General features: G+C 48.1%; 1 protein-coding gene across 14 annotated transcripts in view; it reads right to left on the reverse strand.

Annotated features, from left to right (window-relative positions):
* Positions 1–21,296, reverse strand: part of AGAP1 (ArfGAP with GTPase domain, ankyrin repeat and PH domain 1) — a 551,343-nt gene that overhangs the window by 200,489 nt on the left and 329,558 nt on the right. For all 14 annotated transcript variants that reach the window (XM_082395530.1, XM_082395527.1, XM_082395538.1 and 11 more), the window contains exon 10: positions 10,143–10,247. In XM_082395530.1, the coding sequence (XP_082251656.1) occupies positions 10,143–10,247 (105 nt within the window). The remainder of the gene's footprint in view (positions 1–10,142; positions 10,248–21,296) is intronic.

The raw sequence follows: 21,296 nt of genomic DNA on the forward strand, positions 1-21,296 counted from the left end.
CCTCTCCCACCTTGGTGACCTTTTCTTCATTCTACCGAAATGGAGCCTGGAAGTGACTGTGACACTTTTCTGTGGCTTAAAAACATCGCATGGTGGCTTCCTTTCCTACAGTTTCAGAACTGCAGGCCTACAGATGTGAGGACAGGCCACACGTACGGCTAATCGTGCCATCATTCTTTCATTCCTTCGACAAAACAGTACTGGCTCAATGTGAAGGAAACGCTGGCAACAGGACCCAAAATGTCTCTGGCTCCGAGGAGCTCCCAGTTTTGGGGGAGAATCGGGGCCATGAAATAAGGCAAGAGAACAGGGAAATGAGCCAGAGGGTAAGGTGCGGGCACACAGCAGCGGTGCCCACACAGGCCTAGCAGGGGAGGAGGCTTCCGGGAGGAAGTGACATGTAAGACACCACCAGGAGGGGGGGCAGGAAGGAACATTGCTGGTGGCAGCGACTGCATCTGTTAGGACCGGGAGCCCCCAGAACACGGCCAGTGCCAGGAACTAAAAGAAAACCAGAGCTGTGGAGGAGGGATGGCGGGAGACTGAGGGAGCAGGTGAGGCCCGGAGGGGCCTGCTAGGGAGCAAGGACGCCGTCTGAAGCGAAGCGGGAATCCTCTCCGCACAGAACGTCTAAAAGAAACAAATGCAGGGACGGAAATCAACGTGTGATGTGAATTACAAGTGACGGATCACGGGAAGACTTGCTCTTCTCCGCACTGCGGGTGGACAGGTTTTGGGAAACGCGATGGGCAGGTACCACTCCAGGAGAACCGAGCAGACGTGCAGTTCTGAAAGTTCAGGACAGGTAGGGGTTGGGAAGTCGTCTCTCTAACTGTGACCTCTGAGGTCTTCCTGATGAACTCCCAGGGACCGCGGCGGAGAAGGAGAGGCCAACAGAGCAATCACCTCGAAAGGCGCCTCCTGATTCCAGGGAGCTGCCCAGTTCCAGGGGCTCCACAGGGGCACCTCCAGGCCGCCACGGCGGGGATGGGGCCGTGCCAGGAGCCGAAACCACGAATGAGGGGGCCCGGTCCGTGGCTGCTTCTGTCCACGTGCAACCAGAAGGTATCGACTCAGGTGGAGGCGGTGGGGTGGGGGGGGGGGGAGTCTGACGGAACGCCTCGGAAATCAAGGAAGGAAGGAACTGTAAGACGGGAGGAGGTGATGAAGTTTTCGAGGCCACAGAGATGCAACACACCTTGATCTCATCTGTAGATAAAACACATCGAATGAAGTTCCGTCCAGAGCCACGTGCGTATAAACGTAAGAGCCTACGCTCCTACGCTGACTACAGGGGGGTGTATTCAGAATACACTCTCCCATCGAGCGCCTGCCGTAAGCTGCGTCGGTTCCTGCCCTGGAAAAGGCAGAGCATTCAGTACGCCTTGAGGTGGACAAATCAACACCTCCAGATCCTCGAGGTGATTCCCACAACACTGGCTTGAAAGGCCAGGTCTGCCCTGAAACTGATCCGTTTGGATAAAGGGCCTGTGGTTGCTTCTGGGGAAGCAGAGAACGCTGGAGACTGAAGGACGTGAGCCTCTGTCCCATCCTCGACAAAGCCCCGCACACAGGGCTTATCCCTTCAGGCCCAGAAGCAGCAGACACGCTCGCGATTTTCGGTGCTTCTCAGAGCTGACTCTTGCCGGTCTGAGAAACTCTTGCAGAGACACCTGTCATGGTCCAATGTACTTGTCGCGGTCCGATGTACCGTTTACAAACCCTTTCCCACTTGTCTGAAACAGGCAGTAAGACTAGAGGACAGAAGCGCTCATTTGTTGCCATAAAGCTCCAGCCCCTTGCTCCCTGATGCCGACGTATTTTCCTGACCTACCTGTACATGGATTGTTCTGGGTTCCAAGATTTTATGGCATCCGTATAATGCCATTTGGGTGTGTGTTCTCTTCCGACCCCGACGTAAGCTGATCTATTCTTAGGGAGGTCTAGTTGTGCAGTGTGGGTGGCTTTCTCCGTCCCAGTCTCACCAGAATTTTTAAAGCAGAGCCAGGATCACCGAGGACAGGTGTGGAGCGCAGGCCGCCTGGGGGCAAAGACTTGACATGAAGCTCCAGAGCAGCCATGGCCCCTGCCACGTGGCCCCTACGTCCGGGCCTGTGTGCTGAGCCCGTGCTAGCCCTGGGCAGACGGGGGACCGGGCACAGTCCCTGCCCTCGGTGAGGCTACACTAGACGAAGCGGTACCGACGTGAGAGGCGCCAGGACAGGTGGGCAGCCTGGGAACCAGGTGTACCTCCCGTGGACAAAGGGCACAAAGGTCCACCTGCATGACGAGCATCAGACCAGAAACACAAGAAGCCAGACTGGAGAGGAACATACAGACCGAGGACAGCTTCCGGCACCGCGGCTTCTACAGGGGTAGCAAGATCCCGTAATCGTTCATCACAGAACGAAGCAGGTTGACTGCCGCGGTGTGACATAGCCAGGACACGCCAGACACCATCTTCTCAGAAAGAAAGGGAGGCCTGACTTCTCTCTCAGGGTTATCAGTCATTCCATGAGTCAAAGCTTCTACATCTGGAAATCTGGGCTTGGAATCTGTCTGTCTAGCCCTGTAGCCTGGCTTCTGCAACGTTCTGGGGAAAACAAGGGAGAGGTTTTCTGCGTGTAACTCAATTCACCACCTCAAGAGATGGGGGTCTCCCTTCACGGGTGTGCAGTGGGCTGAAGGGACTGATTCTTAGTGAATGCTCAATCCTCAAGTAAAACGTCCCCATTTTATGTGAGGACTGTGTTATCTTATTTTATTTTTTATTTTTGGCCGCACCTTGCGGCTTGTGGGATCCTAGTTCCCTGACCAGGGATTGAACCCGGGCCCTCGGCAGTGAAACCGGAAGAGTCCTAACAACTGGACTGCCAGGGAATTCCCAGGATTGTGTTATTTTAAATGACAGTTACCAGCAGTGGGTACAGGCAAGAGTTGTTCTTCTTACAACAAAAGGTATCTTCCTTTTTACCTTTAACTATTTCTTTTGAGAAGCATACCTACTTAGGAAAGCATCTCACATCTTTTTGTTATTTTGGCATCAGTATCAGTAAACAAGTGGATTTTTCTGCCTGATTTTGAAACTAGGAACTTATACTGAAATCAGCATTCTGATGACAATTCAGAGTTCAAGTCCATGGGGAAAAAAACAAGGAAATGTCAGCAACCTGCAGAATCTGAGGCTTTGTGGAGCTGGCGAGTCTAAGGCACTTGATGAGGAATGAATGTCCCGTAAGAAGGAAAAGCCCAGTTCTGCAGGGCAGGGAGAAATGACAGCACCCCAGCTGCTGCTGTAACTCAGGCAACATACAGAAAGGGAAAGAAATCCAGGAGGGAGGATTCCAAAAGTGTGAGCAACTCAAGCACAGGTCAGCCAGGTGGGCTGTCCACACCTGCCACACGTGCTCAGGAGGAAGCCGGGAGAACCTTCCTGGTCCGGGCACCATAACGTCCTTGGCTTGACCTGCAGCCAAGAGAGAACTCTTTCAGGTCCACTCAGGAATCCCCCCGCACACACCTTTGTCAGCAGGAATTTCAGCCGTGCCCTCGACGGCAGCTCCTTCGACACGGAAGATGAATGGGTGGCGATGCTGAACTGTGCAGCCCCGAGGTCAAGTTCTTTCTCATTATCCTCCCCATTTTTCTATCAAGGTGCTCCCTAAGGCTCACATTCAAGTCCACAGAAAGGGAATCCAAGGCTCTCGGAACAGGCTGCCCTTCACCCACCCAGACTAGGAACCAGCAGAGTGTCATAAAACCTCGGTACACTAAGACGTGTCTCCCCCAGAAAACTTAAGCAGGTAGGGCTTTTTAAAGGTCTTATAGTTGTACAATTTGTCCGAGGATCAAAAAAATATAGACCACGGAAAGCAGCAGCAGAAGTCAACAGCTTGCTTTTTATTTATTTATTTTAAAAATGTGTTTATTTTTATTTATCTATTTTTGGCTGTGTTGGGTCTTCGTTGCCGCGCCTGGGCTTTCTCTAGTTGCAGTGAGCGGGGGCTACTCTTCATTGCGGTGCGCAGGCTTCTCATTGCGGTGGCTTCTCTTGTTGTGGAGCACGGGCTCTAGGCATGTGGGCTTCAGTAGTTGTGGCACAGGGGCTCAGTAGTTGTGGCTCACGGGCTCTAGAGCACAGGCTCAGTAGTTGTGGCGCACGGGCTTAGTTGCTCCGCGGCATGTGGGATCTTCCCGGACCAGGGCTCGAACCCGTGTCCCCTGCATTGCCAGGCGGATTCTTAACCACTGTGCCACCAGGGAAGCCCAACAGCTTGCTTTTTACTATTTCAGTCTTATTTATATAGTTAGGGCTGTCTTTGCAAAATGCCACGTGGAGATGAGAGAGCAGTTAAGCTGGTCAGTCCTGAAGCACGGGTGACCAACTTCTCCCAGTTGCCTGGGACTTCCCAGGTTTTAGCACTGGACGTCCTGCATCCTAGGAAAACCAGGGCAGTCGGATACTCTACAAAGCCAAAGCAGCTTCGTTACCTTGGTTGAGTTTTCCATGTGTTATCTAAACTGCTTTCTAGGTTTTATTTAATTTAATAACAGCATCTTGAGAAAGAAAGACGAATCAAATCAACTGGCTTGTTTTCTGAGCCCGGGTCTTCGTCTTACCATGAAACTGATCCCACCCAGCAACTCCAAACTTGGAATGGGGGGTGTCCTTAGAAGTCCAACTGACTCTGTGAGCCTCCATTTGCTAGGGGTTCCTGGTGACAATTTCAGACGCACACACTCTTGAGAGTCTGAAGTGAGCTTGAGAAGACAATAACACCAAGCATCCCCTTGCAGTTAAAGGATTCTTTCTCTGGATTTCCAGAGCAGACGCTGTGCAGCCAGTTTCTCGATGTCCACCTTAAAATGCACACTGAGAAGAAATGAAGCCTGACTGTGTGCAGAAGGGTAGGATGTGTGAGCTGAAGCTTCACAGGCAAGGTCCACCTTCTGAAAAGGCGGCAGCCCAGGCCCACCACAGACCAGGCGCTGATACACTCAGTTACAGAGACAATGCCATGGACTTGTGGGTTCCTTCAGTCTTCCCCCACCGGCTGCTCTGCTCAGCTATTCTGCCCCTGCCATCAGACCCCATGGCTATCCTTCCCCAGTGCGGGAACCACCGATCTTTAGGAACACCTAGGTTGAAATCCACCATCACTTCTTCCTCCTGTGCCTGCATCACCTCCTCTCTGCCTACAATGCAGGAGGGAGGGGGACCCCATGAGCCCAAGCCAGCCACTGCTGACGGCCCCTGAGCCTCTGGGGAAGAGCGGAAGCAGGCCAGGAGGGGTGGCAGTGGGCGAAGGGTGGGGTTGAGACTTCACGGACAACAGTGTGAGTAAATCTGGGGTCCAGAGGCATCGCTGATATCAACTTGTAGGGAACTTTCTCCGTCTGGGTGGGATCAATGTTTGGCCCACTTTCCCTCTGATTTCCAGATGATCACTTCCTACGATCTGGCCACACACAGGCGATTCTATTCCACTGCTCCGAGAGGGTCTCTCCTCCCTAAGAGAACTGTTTAAGGTTTTCAACAACAGGAAACATGGCCTGGGGTGAAAAAGCTTCCTTCAATGACGTCTATCTGCGGTACAGGGAAGGCTTAGGGACGCCTGTGCTACAGAAATGGCAGAATGAGGCCAAGCTGTGTGTCAGAGGGAGCAAGGATTTTGGGCTCCTAAATAATCTGGGTAGGAGCTGAGATGAGGCTTGGGGTGAAAAACAGAAAGACACATCCGGGATGATGCCGTCAAACTGGGCCGACTTTGAGGGCTTGGGAAGAAGATGTGGGTGTGAAAGGATGTGCCAGAAGGAAAGGGAAATCTGAAGCTATGGTGACCAGCGGGAAGTGATGTCCTGGGGACACCACCCGAGGTCCCTTTCTATTAATCTTGTGCATGTGAGCTCTGAGGGGGACAGGCCATCTAGGGGGACCAGCGTCAGATCCCCTGGCAGCTGACCCATTCCAAACACTCAGTGAACTTGGTCTCACACCAACCCCACTGCCGGCTGCAAAGCTGAGGCCCCCCAGTTTCATGACGGCCAGCCTGTTTCTGAAGCCACCGTTTCTGACAAGCCAGAGCATGTCATCCTGCTAAGATTCCACAAGCTGAGCACACAGCTGGGGCCACACACTGACTGTTTATTGTGTCCAAAGGCTGGGTCTGTTTTCTACCCCACCAACGCGTGCGAGACGTCTGCTGGGATTGAAACTTGTGGTTCGGGTCCAAAGGATGATCTTTACATAAACACTTCCACAGACACCTGTGTAATAAGGAAACCGTATCTGTTTCCCTCAAGAATAGAAATGACCTCTTCTGGGAGATCTTTTTTTTAAAGGGCATCCAACGAAGACAAAAAAATACAAGAGTCGTGTGGGTGTTTTTTTTTTTTTTTTTTAAAGGAAATGGTCAGTCTCCTGCTTCCACAGCGCCCAAAGTAAGTTAAAGGTAGAGCCCAGTACTGTTGGAGCATCTGGTCCAAGAAAACACCTGAGAAAACCAGCATCGCTGGCAGCCAAGGGGAGCTGAGGGGGTGATACGGCAAGGCTGGGGAAGGAGAGGCTTGTGGGGCAGTTCTGTCCAGCAGCAAACTCTGTACCTTCTCATAAACTCCTGGCCTTGCCTGCCTGTCGGTCCAGGAGTACTGGTCATGGTGGTCATCTGGGATTTTAAATTGGCTAGCTAACAAAGGAGCTGTCTAGATCAGCCCCTGCAAAGGGGGTCCAGCCTTACAGACCACGCTCTCTGATGCAGGCAACGCTCTGAAGGTGACGCACTTTGACTGCAATAAAACAATTCAGGGCCCTCACCACGCTGGCCTATTTCCACACGAGCTTGATTCAGTCGTTTACTCTTGCTCCAGTCTTCCTTGTGTGCAAGACCCCGCCGAGATACTTGGGTTCAACAGGACACCACGTCGAAGGTGACTCGTGATAGAGTCAAGGTCCAGCCTGATGGAGTCCGTGTGCAGTGCATGTGTGCACAGGAAATAAATGCCTGTCCCACCAAGAAGAGAGCCACACGGCAACAGGTAAATGCTGGTTTTGAAGGGGCCGCTGGGGCTGCTACAGGCCCCACCTAACATCTGTTTGAATGATACACGTTTGATACATCTCAGGCCTATTGCTCTCAGACGCCCAACCCCACCCCATTACAGGCGCATTACCTTATTGGAATCCCACCCTCACAAAAGCATGCCAGTTTCCTTTTTGGTAAATAAATTACCTCATCATCAGAAGTTACGAGGATACACAGGAGCTGGCACAGTTATTCCACCAAGGACAAACACAATCTTTGTAGAAAACTATCTGAAAATGTCAGGCTGTTTAGCCAAGTTCTTTTCCTTGGCTCCCTGGAGAGGAACAGGCTGTATTTAGGCTCTGCTACTTGAGATCAATGCAGGTCCCCTGCTCCATGGCCAGTACGAGGGTGATGACCGACAGTACTGAAAACCAAAGCCACCAACCTGGGCAAGATTTCCCCAACATTTAACCACTTAGGTCCTCAGCACAAGTGGCCAATGAGCTTAGTGGTCTTTCTGCCATAATACATCTTGGAGATAACCCAGGGAGTGAGTGATACAGTGTGATCAGTGTTTGAGACCATTTGGTTCTATCACCTTTTGAAATTTTCCAGACTCAAATAATGGGGCCATTCTCCATGATGCAGAACTTTGGGACTTGAATTAGCAACACATCTGCATGCTCCCAAATTTCTTAATAAGGAAAGTCAGGATTCTGCCCTCGGACATCCCCTTGAATACCTCCTCCCATCTGGAACCAAAGAATGCCAGTCTAACTCAGCTGCTGGGGATCTGTAGCTCCCAACAACTTAGACTAGAACAGATCCATTCCAGGTACCTGCCAGAGAATATACCTGAAACTCACTGCCCTCTAAACCTTCACCCAAAGCTTAGCTGTATAGACAAAATCAGTGAAGGATTACAATGAAGGTCATGCCATCCCTTCATGCTCTAGTAATTCAAATCCACTTCTAGATTAAGCCACTCCCTCAGGGAACTGTGTACCTGCATCAATAATTCCAGTTCCCAAGAGACTGGCATTAACTGAAATGCACTTGCAAATGACATTGGCTCTTGCTTGCCCTACAATTACATAACAAAGCCCCACTGTGTTCCTTTTCTGGATTCCAATAATATCCATGCATACATAGGGAAAAAAAAAAAAAAGATGGCATTGAGGACCATCACAAGAAGCAGACTGTGTGGGAGAATTTTTGAAGAACTGATGGTGATTATATCACCAAGAGGTTGAGATGAAAAGTAAGTGGTTATCAGCCCTCCGACAGGAATGTTCCAGTACCACCTTTTGTTGTTACCATCTTTCCCCCTTGGCAAGAAGGAGCAAATGCCCCTCTGATGGCTCCTGAGCTTAGCAGGTGAGCGTAAGGTGACTTCAGATGCATCATCAATCAGATCTCACTTTTTTACTCCCCAGCAAGAAGATGGTGATTGCACGTCTCCCTCTAAGTAACATAAAGCAAATGGGTCAATAATCAGGCTTTGCTCTCTGACGGGGTCTTTGGAAGAACTACGCCAGAGAAAGGGCAGCCTCCTTGTTGATGGGGCAGCTTTGCGGAGAGAACCCCAAAGACCTGGAGGGGGACAGGACTGTCACAGGCAGGTCTCATGGGATGGGATTAAGTCTCTGATTTGGAGGTCACTGGAGAAGCAGCCAAATAACCCCAAATAAATCAAGCACAAAGGAATTTCCTCTGTAAAAGAAGGAGTATATATCTCAAAAGTCTACTTAATGGTGAAGCATGGGAAGCATGCCATCAACAGGAGAAACACACCAGAGACACCTAAAGAAACACATGCTTTTTAACACGGTTCAGAAAGGTGAAGCCACTGCTGAAAGACAAGAGGGAAAAGGGCAATTCACCCCAGCAAGCAAATTACACAGCGAGGGTACCATTTGTTACCCATCCTATTGGAAAGGTTTTTTAAAAAGGGAAACGTCCCTGAGAGCGCAGGGGAAAAAGCCAGAGGAGCTGAACTGATACCGTCTTCCCAGGAATTTGGCACTACATGCCCAAAGCCCATAAAAGCACACACTGTTCAACTCAGGAAGGCTACGGCTAGGAATCTGCGGGAAATGGATGAGGGCACACAAGTGTCAAAAGAGGAACCTGATTCGAGTTACTTACAACAGCAAAAATCATTCAACATGTAAATTTACTTGCCAAATGTCTGTTCTGGAGATACTGTTAAGTCAATTAGGGCACATGTGCAGAATGAATGTTATATAACTATTTAAAATGGTGGCATACATTTGCTGACATGGGAAGGTGCCTATGATCTGGCATCGTCTAGGAGAGCAGGCCACATGCCATGTGCACAGGGGTACTGCATGCTTGTGCAAGGAGAAAGCACAGAGTGTAGAAATGGCTGGGAATATACACCCCGAAATGTGAGCAGTCATGTTTTCCAGTGGGTATTTGGGGATTTTCATCTTCTTCTGTATGTTTATTTCTAACTTCTTGCCAATCACTGTGCAATTTTTTTTAAGTATTTAAAATGAAAAGCTTAACACTGTGATATAATCAAACAACCAGCTAGTACTATATATTCTAATCTACGCATTTGTCTACATCAAGGCAGATAAACATCACGCAGGATTCATGGAATGTGTTGTTCTGGAATAGTCATTACACCCCGTCTTCAGGTTTTACCAAAGCTTTCTAGAAGAGCTCACCGTGGGTGGAATGTCTACTTTTCCCCCAATAATGAAATTAATTGTCTTTTAATCTATCTTATAAAAATCACCAGTATAAGAGAAATTATTACACAGAGAAAACGAACTTGCCTCACAAACTGGTATGTGTTCTTATTGGACAATAAAAACTGACTCATGAATTGCATTTAATTCTTGTTTTTGTTCTCAGCTGCTCAAGCTGACCGTGGGTTCCCTAGTCTAGATGTTCAGACAGATCTCTTTTTTTTCTCCTTTCTCTTCTACTACTTGCTCCTGTCTTTTTACTCTCACTTAAAATTTTTACTCTCATTTAAATACTACTTTAACCTCCAACAGAGCTGAAAGGTTTGACTGTGCTGGGGACCCCCTCTGCCCCTCACAGCCCAACACCTGCTAATTTCTCCGAAGGAGCAATACTCACATGTAAACTTGGATGATAGGTCAGCACACCATTGTCACACAGGGTGACGTATTTCTTTTTCCATTCTTTGTTCAGTGATTTGCCACTTCGCTTCAGCAGCATGCCCTGTAAGGAAAAAGGAGGCAGACAGAAATTAATAAATATAAATTATAAAGTCCGGTGTCCATTTTTTAAAAAAAGAGTAGGCACATAGGTAATTTTTAAATTGTTAAACTTTCGTTTTCTCTCTGCCATCTTAAAATGGAAATGACACATTTTTAGCTTGGTAATTTGATTTTCTCCTTTCTTTTTCATACAATATATTTATAGTCAACCAATTTCCTTTTGTGTGTGTGTGGAGAATAATTTCCTTTTGTATGTGTGTGTAGAACTTAGCTTTGTGACATTAATGAGTGCTAAGATATGCCACTGGTTCAACAAATATAATACAAACCATCCTGATGTGCTACATCATACCTTTTCTTATAACTAAGTTATAAGCACATGGAGCCCCTAAAGGTATTAAAAAGGAACCTACATTTCCTTTTCTAAAAATAAGACAGTAACCATATTCTTACCTTATGATATTTATAAATAAGAACATTTTTTTTACAGTTCTTCATTTCAGACCTTAATTTATTAAAAATGAAATTCCATTTGCAAACTTAGCAACGGCATTTAATAGATGAACTGTGTATAATTTACTTTAACCCATTTTTAATGAAATCACATTAGGGCTTCTTGAAAACCATTCAAAACTTGAAACCAACACACTTCTGAAGTATATTTAATCCAGTCTTCCTTAGATGACTGATGAGAATTCATTCTTGTTTTAACTACCAATTCCCAGCAAACCTTCCGCCTTGTTTGTAGGTTTTCCTGAGTTAAGAAAACCGAAGGCAGGGGGCTTCCCTGGTGGCGCAGTGGTTGAGAGTCTGCCTGCTAGTGCAGGGGACATGGGTTCGAGCCCTGGTCTGGGAGGATCCCACATGCAGCGAAGCAACTAGGCCCGTGAGCCACAACTACTGAGCCTGCGCGTCTGGAGCCTGTGCTCCGCAACAGGAGAGGCCGCGATAGTGAGAGGCCTGCGCGCCGTGATGAAGAGTGGCCCCCACTTGCCGCAACTAGAGAAAGCCCTCGCACAGAAACGAAGACCCAACACAGCCAAAAATGAATAAATAAATTAATTAATTAATTTAAAAAGAAAACCGAAGGCAGCCCTGAGTTCTGCCAGGCCCAACACCTTGACTCTGCACTTTCTCTTTCCCTTTTGGGGCTTCGCGCCGTCCTTACTCAATTTCAACTTGAGCTCTCATATCTGGGTTCGTCTGACTCTTGTTCACAGAGAAGAAGGAAAACAGAAGAATCTCCTCCCTTGCTCTTCCTCTTGCTGCCCATTTATAAACCTACATGATGATAATTATGACTGCGAAAGCATAAGACTAATGCTAGTGAATTCACCCAGATCGAGGCAGAAAGAAAGTTCTAAGTTTGAAATAGAATCCGACACCTTAAAGAAGCAGAGGCATCCTGAGTCCCCTTGGGAATTTTTACCAGCCTCTGTCCGCCGCCTGATTCTATTGATCAGGAAGCAAAATACAAGAAAAAAATCAAGTAAGCGTTTTTTATGCAATGGAATTAAGTTCCAATTAATTACCAATATTGTGACATTATTTTTACACCAGATTTTACAAATGTAATGGACAACTCGGGACTCTGACCACAAATGTTTACTGTCGCTGAAAGAAAACATTTCAAAGTTTGAGGCAACCGACAAGTAAACCTTTGGAAGAGCATTTCTTTCCAAGTGCTTAGTTAAAGAAAGCACGTGACATAAAGCTGCAGACCTTGATTTCTTGGAATCTCAACCAATATAAACCAAACATGGCACGGAGACTGACAAAGGGAACCAGGCCCAGAGGAAACTTTTACTTACAAACCAAGGCGACACAAGTTCCAGGACATAGTAAGAACCAGTGGGAGAGGGGTGGTCACCACTGGTGACAATGAATTAGTGATAATGAAAAGGCAACACTTAAAATCATGAAATGTCCCTCCCTGGTGGGATTTCTAAGATATTAAAACTCAGCATAACAAAACATGACACAAGTTCTCCTGCAGGCTCACATTTTCCCACCACCATCCATTTTAGCTGGAATTCCAACAATACCAGGGGCTGGGGTTACTATGTGTCATTGGTGGCTGAGAGCTGCCCTGGGCCTCAGAAAGCTTTTCCTCCAGCCTCAAACGAAATGCAGGCCGCAGGTCACACCCCGGGGCTCCGTGCAGATGGACGTTCAGAAGTCTTTCAGCTAGCTCGTGGGCACTTTCAGAAGCAAATCCTACACTCCCCAGTGAAAGGTATAAAGACTTATTTCTTAAGGGAATAAAGGGAAAATTTATCAGGAGGCCACGTGAAGAGACGACGTCATAGTTTTCTGGGAAATTAAATTAGGCCAATTTGTTTGGTCCTAGGAAAACTTAATGTCTTGTTGAAAAAAAACAAAATCCAAATCTTGACAATCTTAAATAAATTCCGTGGTTCACCTCGGAGGATTATCTCTGATTACATGTACTATTCAAATGCTGCAACATTCAGCAGACCTGAACACCCTAATGGCCTAGGAACCATATTTCTGCCCTTCAGCCTTGGCCCCAGCTGGGCTTATTATCCCACCCCTCAGAGCCCACCTCCCCAAGACTGCAGTAGAGACTGAACCGATTGGTCGCCTGGCTCCCCCACGTCACGTTGCACACAAGATGGGGTCGCCCAGCTGCTGGTCTGGGCAGAGCTGGACCAGGGAAGGCGCACTTTTCTTTCAGTGGCCTGAGCGCTAGCAGGTGCTGATGCGTTTCCAAGCGTCGTCATGTCCTCTCTCTCACTCGCTCCCCGTAAGAAGCAGGGCAGGGGTAGCAGAGTTATGACGGCTCCCTCGTTACAGACATGTACTCTGACCACAGAGGTAAGGGAGCTCGTTAGTGATGGGAACTGACAGGACCAGCCACCGTGCCCTCTTCATTCCTGCCATTACACTGGGCTGCTAAGTTCTGGCCTGTGGGCAGTGACCACAATGGTCAAACCGACCAGTGTCCCCAGCACTGCCAGGCTTACAGCCTTCGGTCTCAAAGCACCAGCCCCTCCTCCCAGGGCACGAATCCTAAACCTGAGAGCGGCGGGTCACCCAGCATCCTGGCAGGCACCTCCAGTCCGGTTCCTCTCTTGAGAGGGCACTGAGAATCCAGGATTGCAAGGGAATATAAAACACCAGTAGCATTCGGTCTGGTATTTTATATCCACGCAGTGAAAGAACAGATAAGCACCACTCTAACATGAACAAATTCAAATCTGTTCCTGAAAATACATTGTATATGGATCCAGAGGAAGGGGTTTCTGTTGGCTAAATCTTAAGAGTACCCTGAAAATGCCCTAAACTCTGAGTGTCCTGGAGAGAGGGGAGACCGGGACGAGAATTTATGCAAGCAAATCTCCAGCTTACTAAAAGATTCCAGGAAGCGGGTGGTCAGGCTGTTGCAAGTGGAGAAGGCCAGACCTCTTGATGGGGTGGAGAAGGTCAACGAGGCACGGCGGAGCCAACGGTCCAGGAACGGCGCCCCGGACTGAGCAGGGAACGCAGGGTCCGCGTCTGCGTTTCCAGATTTCCTGATGACCCAAGAGAAGAAGAAAAACTGGAGCTTTATGCGACGGCTCCTTACTTTAGAATGTCAGCAACGGGTTATACACCATCTGCGTGTAATTCAGGCCAAACCCAACACGTCTGCAGGCCAGACGCAGGCACCTCTGTGTCTGCGACCTCCGGCCAAGAGTTAGCAGAAGGCGGTAGCGGGGTCTGGACCAAGGTGCTGGACCTCCCACGGCTGGGCCACGTGGGACCTCCATCCTATCACCCAGACAGCAGCCATCCACAGGCTTGCATGTCCTGGAAGGGGAGTCCCAGGAAAGCCCAGGGCTGTGGATTAATGCCCACAGCTCTGGACGTCAGGGTCCACTTCTGCACTTACATGTGTGAACCTTTAGAAAAGGTCAGCCAAAACACTAGGAGAGACCAGCAAACTGTGCGGTCTCTCCATAAATAATCAAAAGAGCCCCATCCTGAAAAACATGATGAGACACGAGGTCTTTGATGAGTCGAGGGCGCGGGAGGCAGCAAGCAGGATGAACTTTTGCAATCAGAGGTTCAACTGAACTTCAAATGAGGAGACTCAGGAAACAGCTTCTGTGGATTAAAGATGTGTTTCCTTTTGCTTTCCTTCTATTTTTTTTCTTAAATTAATTCTGAACCCTGATTTTTAGAGAGTATTTGTATCAAGTGGGAATCACAGAATTTCAGAATCACAGGAGACTCTGGAAGTCAAACCATTCCATCCTGAATCTGCTAGACCAATATTTGTGCTTGATCCCTGCCCGGGGTCACCCTGCTCAAGAATCCCTGGGGACAGTGAACCCATGGGCCTGGACCCCTAGAGCTGCCTGAGCAGGGCTCCGCTGCCCTCCGGGGGGCGAGCCTCGTCTGTAACTCTGGAGTGCAGCCTGCCCCCAGCATGCCCTTCTTTTGAGGGACCAAGGACAGTTGCCACAAAGGCCCAATGAGATGTCACATAGCTACACAGCCAAGCCCCGGACTCCTCCCAGAGCAAAAGGTTCCACACACGGTGGGGCTCTCCTCTGAGCACAGGCAACATCCTCCAAAGTGCTGAAGGGAGAGAACCCATCACCTCCCTTTAGGACAGACTTCTACCGACGAAGCAGGATGCTCTAACATGCCAGCAGCCCCTCACTGCAGGCTGAGCCCCTAGACTGGATCCCCCATGCTTCTGCCATCCCAGACTTACACAATTTCTACTCTAACTACCAGGAAAATGGAAAACCCTAAAAATAGTTCATTTTAAACTTTTGAAGGACGCAAAGCCCTGATCCCACAAGCTAGAAGATGACAGAGGCCGGAAGGCGCTCTGCCAGAGACACACGGGCGGGCAGCTCCCATCAGCGAGTGTAAATGGCCCTTCTGATTCTAAGTCTCTTTGATTCTGTGTGACCCAGGGCAAAACCGCACGGCGGAATGTCAAAATGTATACTTGGTCTATCTTTCAGATGCCACTTTTGTACATGTAGAAACGATTTCCTGCTTAAGATCGTTTCTCATGGACCAGCTATCCCAGTGTAGACGTCAATTACAGTTAATGCTTTATTTGAATTTCGCATGGCTTATGCATCTGTTTTTAAAATTTTTTATTTCAGAACAATATTGGGCTCATTGTGAGCCACATGCTGCTCTAAGAGCCTTACAAGTAAGTATTAACTCACCGAAAGCTTATGACGACCTGATGGTAATGACTATGACTATCCCCATTTTACAGATGAGGCCACTGAGGCACAGAGAGGCTACGTAACTTGCCCAACTCACACAGCCAGCTTGGTAGCTGATTTCAAGACAGCTTCCAATGCACCAGGCTTCGCAGTATTCGTGTCCCTGTGTAAATCATCCCATACTGACTCAGGGGTGCCTGAGACTCACTTTAACCAACAGTAGCAGTTGAAGTGACGCTACCTACGCTGGTTTTAAACCTTAAGAAATCCTGGCAGCTTCCGCTTCGGGGAGCTCTGACCAGGAAGCCATGCTGTGCTCTGTCCACAGTCCTGAACCACAGAATTACGAGAAATAATAATAGTTTTTTCAAATCATTAGGGTTTGGGGTAGAGTATTAGGCAAAAATAGACTAGAAAAACACAACTAGCATCCTGCATTGCTGTAACAAAAATCAAAAACACGTGTCACTGGCTTGGAACCAGGCAGCTGGCTGAGGCTGGCAGGGACTGAACAGCTGGAAGGACCGTGAGAAAAATGCTCCCTGAGGTTGGAGAAAGGGGTGCGACTTGTGCGCTGGCAGGACGGACAGTTAGCAGACCTGCTCCCTGTGGGAACACGCAGCACAGCCAGGATGTGTAGTGAACCCCTGGACGGACGTGGCTAAGATTTCCCAGCAGAATGCCAAACACGCTAACTGCTCTGATGAGCTCCGATGAGTCTGGGAGGAGGGAGAGGACATCAAGGTAGTTTTCAAGCAGAATTAGAAAAAATATTTCTGATTTAAAAACCTTACTGGACCAGACCATGAGAAAAATGGTTTCTCAATCCCAGCTTCTCCTGCAGTAGAAAACTCTGAGAGTAAGAACTGGCCTCAGAACAAAGCTCGAATCCAGGGAATGGCAGGAGATGTGATCTCACAATAAAGGCCCCAGCAAGAGTGTGGCAGTCAGACCCCCTTCTTGAGAACTCAGAAAGATTTAAGGTACACCCTTCCCATTACTAGAAGATCTGTGGATCAGAGACAGGAACCTGTGGATTGGCTTTTGCCTAATGGACAAAATTTGTAATTCAATACAAAGGACACCCACAAGGTTTTTAAAGGAATTACACCACTTTGGACTAAAAAGCACAGAGGGGACTTCCCTGGTGGCGCCGTGGTTAAGAATCCTCCTGCCAATGCAGGGGACACGGGTTCGAGCCCTGGGCCAGGAAGATCCCACATGCCACAGAGCAACTAAGCCTGTGCGCCACAACTACTGAGCCTGCACTCTAGAGCCCGTGAGCCACAACTACTGAGCCCGCGTGCCACAACTACTGAGCCCGCGTGCCACAACTACTGAAGCCCGTGCACCTAGAGCCTGTGCTCCGCAACAAAGAGAAGCCACAGCAATGAGAAACCCGAGCACTGCAACGAAGAGTGGCTCCCGCTCACCGCAACTAGAGAAAGCCCGCACGCAGCAACAAAGACCCAACGCAGCCATAAATAAATAAATAAATAAGTAAATAAATTCATTTAAAAAATAAAATGAAATAAAATAAAAAGCACAGAGAAGGTTCAAAATGAAAAGAGGCCCTGGGCTTTCAACCCAAGTACAGACTGAGAAAGCTATGTAGCTGTACACAAGCCATTTCTTATGGAGAAGAAAGGTTGACTCAGATAGCAGAGTCCAGGGCCAAGGAGGATACCCCTGGAAGCAGAACACACCCTGTGCTGTGGACCAGTAATATCTACAGGTGTTCTGTCCCTCTCCTCCTTTTTGGAATGAGGTACCTGCTGTGGTTCTCCTGTGCCGGTGTCAGCACTGTGAGTGTGCGTGCGTGTGTGTTTATGTGTACGATAACTTGTCCCTTGAGTACCTGGTCTTCAGATGGAAAGGTCATATCCCAGGCGCCTCATCTACATGTGCACCTGATGTAGATGACAATCTTGGATTCAAGCCTGAGCCAGATGCCATGATGGAATGAGACTTTGTGAATCTGGGGACAGGGTGAGGGTACTTTGCACGTGGGAGGGCAGATTGAAGTAGCTAGTCTCCAAAGATGACCCTCAAAAACTCAGCTCACTCTGTCATCCCAGGCCCTCAGACGCAATTTAACTAGTAGAATGTGGTGGGAATGACGCTATTGTTCTGGCCGAAGCCTGAAGAAGGCCTGGAAGCTCCTGTTTTTGTGCCCTTGGGAGCCCTAGCATCCTTGTAAGAAATTGGACCACTTTTCTAGGGAGACAGTGAAAAGGGAGAGACTCTGAGACTACATGGAGGAGAGTTGGGGTCTCGGATACACGATGGTCGTTGACCTGCTGGCGTCAACCCCCAGCCGTATGAGCCACGTCTGCTGAGGCACCAGATGTGACTGAAGAAATCATCTTGTATGCCCCAGCCCTAGAAGGCATTTTGCGGAGCAGAAACGAGCTGTCCCCAACATCCCTGCTCCAAATTCCTGACCCACAGAGTCATGAGCAATAATAAAATGGTTACTGTTTTAAACCACTATGATTTGGGTTAATTACCAGCAACAGATAACCAATGCAGTGGGAAGAGCTGGGAGCAATAGTCTATACTCATAACCGGAAGCTACACCACCTCCTTGTGAATCATTTCACCCTCCAGACCAATTTCAAAGCTTTAACATCTCTTACTAGTTTGCATAGTAAGAAATTTAAGGGCTTTGTGACATCTCAAATATTCCTCTTCTCTTACTTAGAAATGGCAAACGTTGATCTAATTGCTACCACCTCATTCATTTACTGATGCATCAGAAAGACTGATTTTTAATGATCTACAACCAAAACATCAGATTCTAGGCAGGCATTTCTTGCCTTTTTGGCTCAGGGAACTCTGTCTATGGTGGAGCAAAGAGTAGAATTGTCTTTTGGCTGCAATCTCTTTATTAGTCATGTGTATTCTCTGCGTAGTCCCAAGCGGTCATTGAAAGCCAAAAGCAATGTTAAGTGTACAAGCTTTAAATAAGTTACAAAGTTAATGTAATGAATGTAAGTGCTATCTAAGGTCCATCACTCAGTGCCCGCTGCAGCCCCAAGCTGTGATAAAACACCACTCATAAATATATATTAAAACTCTGTTCGATAGCAATTATTTACCAACAAAGATTTACTGATTGCATTAGAGACTGGGGGTCTAAAGCAGGCAAATCAGTCTTTGTTTTGAGTTGCAGGGACCAGTGGCGTTGGCGTCTGTGAGCACAGAGATCATCACGACACCGGGGGAACATTTGACAGCCAGGGTCCTACGAGGCAACGGAGGACCAGCCAGCTGCAGGCTGCGCCACGGAAAGATCAGACCATCGACAGACACATCCATGAAGCACTGATCTTTGCTCTGAGGCAGCATTTCTCATCTGCTTTAACAGCCACTGGAGGCCATGCATGCATCTGACTGAAAGCAAAGGAGAGGCCACGTGTGATTCAGCAGTGATATAAATTGAATTATCCTGCTGCACTTGAGGGGGTGCCAATAGCTTCCTAATTACCAAGTTCAAAAAGACGATAGTTTTTCCAGGGTTTGAAACCATCCACACAAGTTCAGAAATGTTTAGTATTTCTGCTTCTAAAAAAGAAGTGCGGTTTGAGTCCTTCTTTGGTTCTACAATGAACACCTGTTAAGGGTGCCTCGGTGACTTTATGATTCGCATTCTTAGTACTTCTGAGTAGATTCTCATGATAGCAGTTAAAGGTTTTCTATGGAATTTCTAAAACATCGCAGAGAAAAGCTGGCATCTTTACCTGAGATCCAAAGAGTAAGATCACCAATCATTCAATTTTCACATTTGCATTTAGTACTTTTATTCCCATCAAGATTTTTCCTGTAACATGTATTATACTTGTGGTTTACTTACGTTTTGTTGACTTAAAGAAAAAAAAAAAAAAAAAAACTAGGAAAGGGCATTTGGGTGAGTGGTACATTTCACATTAGAAATTGGGGAAGCACAGGAGTCGAACGACCATACAAGGGACAGGGACATTCTTCTCCCCTGTCAGGGGCTCCTGCAGAAGCCCCTCCAGCTGGGCATCACTCCCCGCTGTGTCTCCCCCGATAGCCCACTCTTCCAGAACGAAACTTATCTCTCCATCCTGTTCCTGCTCTCTCATTATGCTAAGCTGTCCCTTGCAGATAACAAATATACACTTTACCAAGAGCATGCCTGGACCCAAAGGAGTGGAGATTCACGCACAGAAGTGTCTGTTGCAGGGGGTGAAGTCTGTGCCCGCCTCCCCTCACATCCCTCCGTCACTTACACGTGGGACCGAGACGACATTAGCAAACTCCCTGTTAGGAGTGTTGGATGCATAATCCTGAGCGCCGGGCTCATCCCCATTTCAACAGGAATCTCAACGCCAGTGTACCCTACAGAGACTGTTAGCGCTGGGAATCCTGCAGCACTGGGGCTGCCAAAGTCTGGCCTGTGGGCCAAATCTAATCTTCTGCCTCTTTCTGTAAATAAAGTTTCATCGGAACACAGACATGTCCATTCTTACATAGGGCTGCTTTCACCCAGTACAGCTCAGGAGTTGCAGGAAAGACTGACCGTGTGACTTGCAAAGCCTAAAATACTAGCTATCCGGCCCTTAACAGAAGAAGGTTGCTGAGCCCTGCTATAGGATATGGAACCATGAAGAAGCAACTGGCGGCCACTGACTTAATTTACTCTATTTTTTAAAAATAAATTTATTTATTTTATTTATTTATTTTTGGCTGCGTTGGATCTTCGTTGCTGTGCGCGGGCTTTCTCTAGTTGCGGCGAGCAGGGGCTACTCCTCATTGCGGTTCACGGGCTTCTCATTGCCGTGGCTTCTCTTGTTGCAGAGCATGGGCTCTAGGCACGCGGGCTCAGTAGCTGTGGCTCGCGGGCTCCGTAGCTGTGGCTCGCGGGCTCTAGAGCGCAGGCTCAGTAGTTGTGGCGCAGGGGCTTAGCTGCTCCACGGCATGTGGGATCTTCCCAGACCAGGGCTTGAACCCGTGTCCCCTGCATTGGCAGGTGGATTCTTAACCACTGCGCCACCAGGGAAGTCCCAACTGCCTTAATTTAAAATTGGCAAATTTTGTTCTTTTCCCCCAAGTTCCCATCTTGTATCCTCCTCTTACTCCTGCTGAAGACCCCCTTACACTCTAGCACTCTGTGGAAGCTGGGCTCTGGGCTTCCATAACCTCTGCTGAAACAGGCATCACCTGGACCCTTAGAATAATGGTTGTTCTGGGCTGAATTATATCCCCCCCTAAATTTTTATTGTGAAGTCCTAACCCCCAGGACCTCAGAATGTGACTGCATTTGGAGATACAGGGCCTTTAAAGAACCTATGGCTAATGAGGCCTTCAGGATGGGCCCTAACCCAGAATGACTGATGTCCTTATAGGAAGAGATTCAGACACAGACACACACGGAGGGAAGATGATGTGAAGACACAGGGAGAAGATGGTCAACTACAAACCGAGGCAAGAGGCCTCCAAAGAAGGACGTCACCTTGATCTCAGACTTCCAGGCTTCAGGACTGTGAGAAAATAAATGCCTGTTTTTAAGGCTCCCAGTCTGTGGAACTGTAACCGAGCAGGACCCTGTGGGGCCTTCCCGGGACAGATGCCCTCCCGCCCCACATGTCCTCCACCTGCCCCTTGTCTGTAGAAAAACTTTAATAAAAGTTTTGAATAAATTTAATCAGAGATGTAGAGAACAAATGTATGGACACCAAGGGGGGAAAACCGCGGTGGGGTGGGGATGGGGTGTGCTGAATTGGGCGATTGGGATTGACATGTATACACTGATGTGTATAAAACTGATGACTGATATAAAAAAAAAATTTAATCAGAGAAGTGAGAAAATGCAGGAAGAAAAC

The sequence above is a fragment of the Balaenoptera borealis genome, assembly GCF_965194805.1.
Source record: "Balaenoptera borealis genome assembly, chromosome: 6".
NCBI lineage: Eukaryota > Metazoa > Chordata > Mammalia > Artiodactyla > Balaenopteridae > Balaenoptera > Balaenoptera borealis.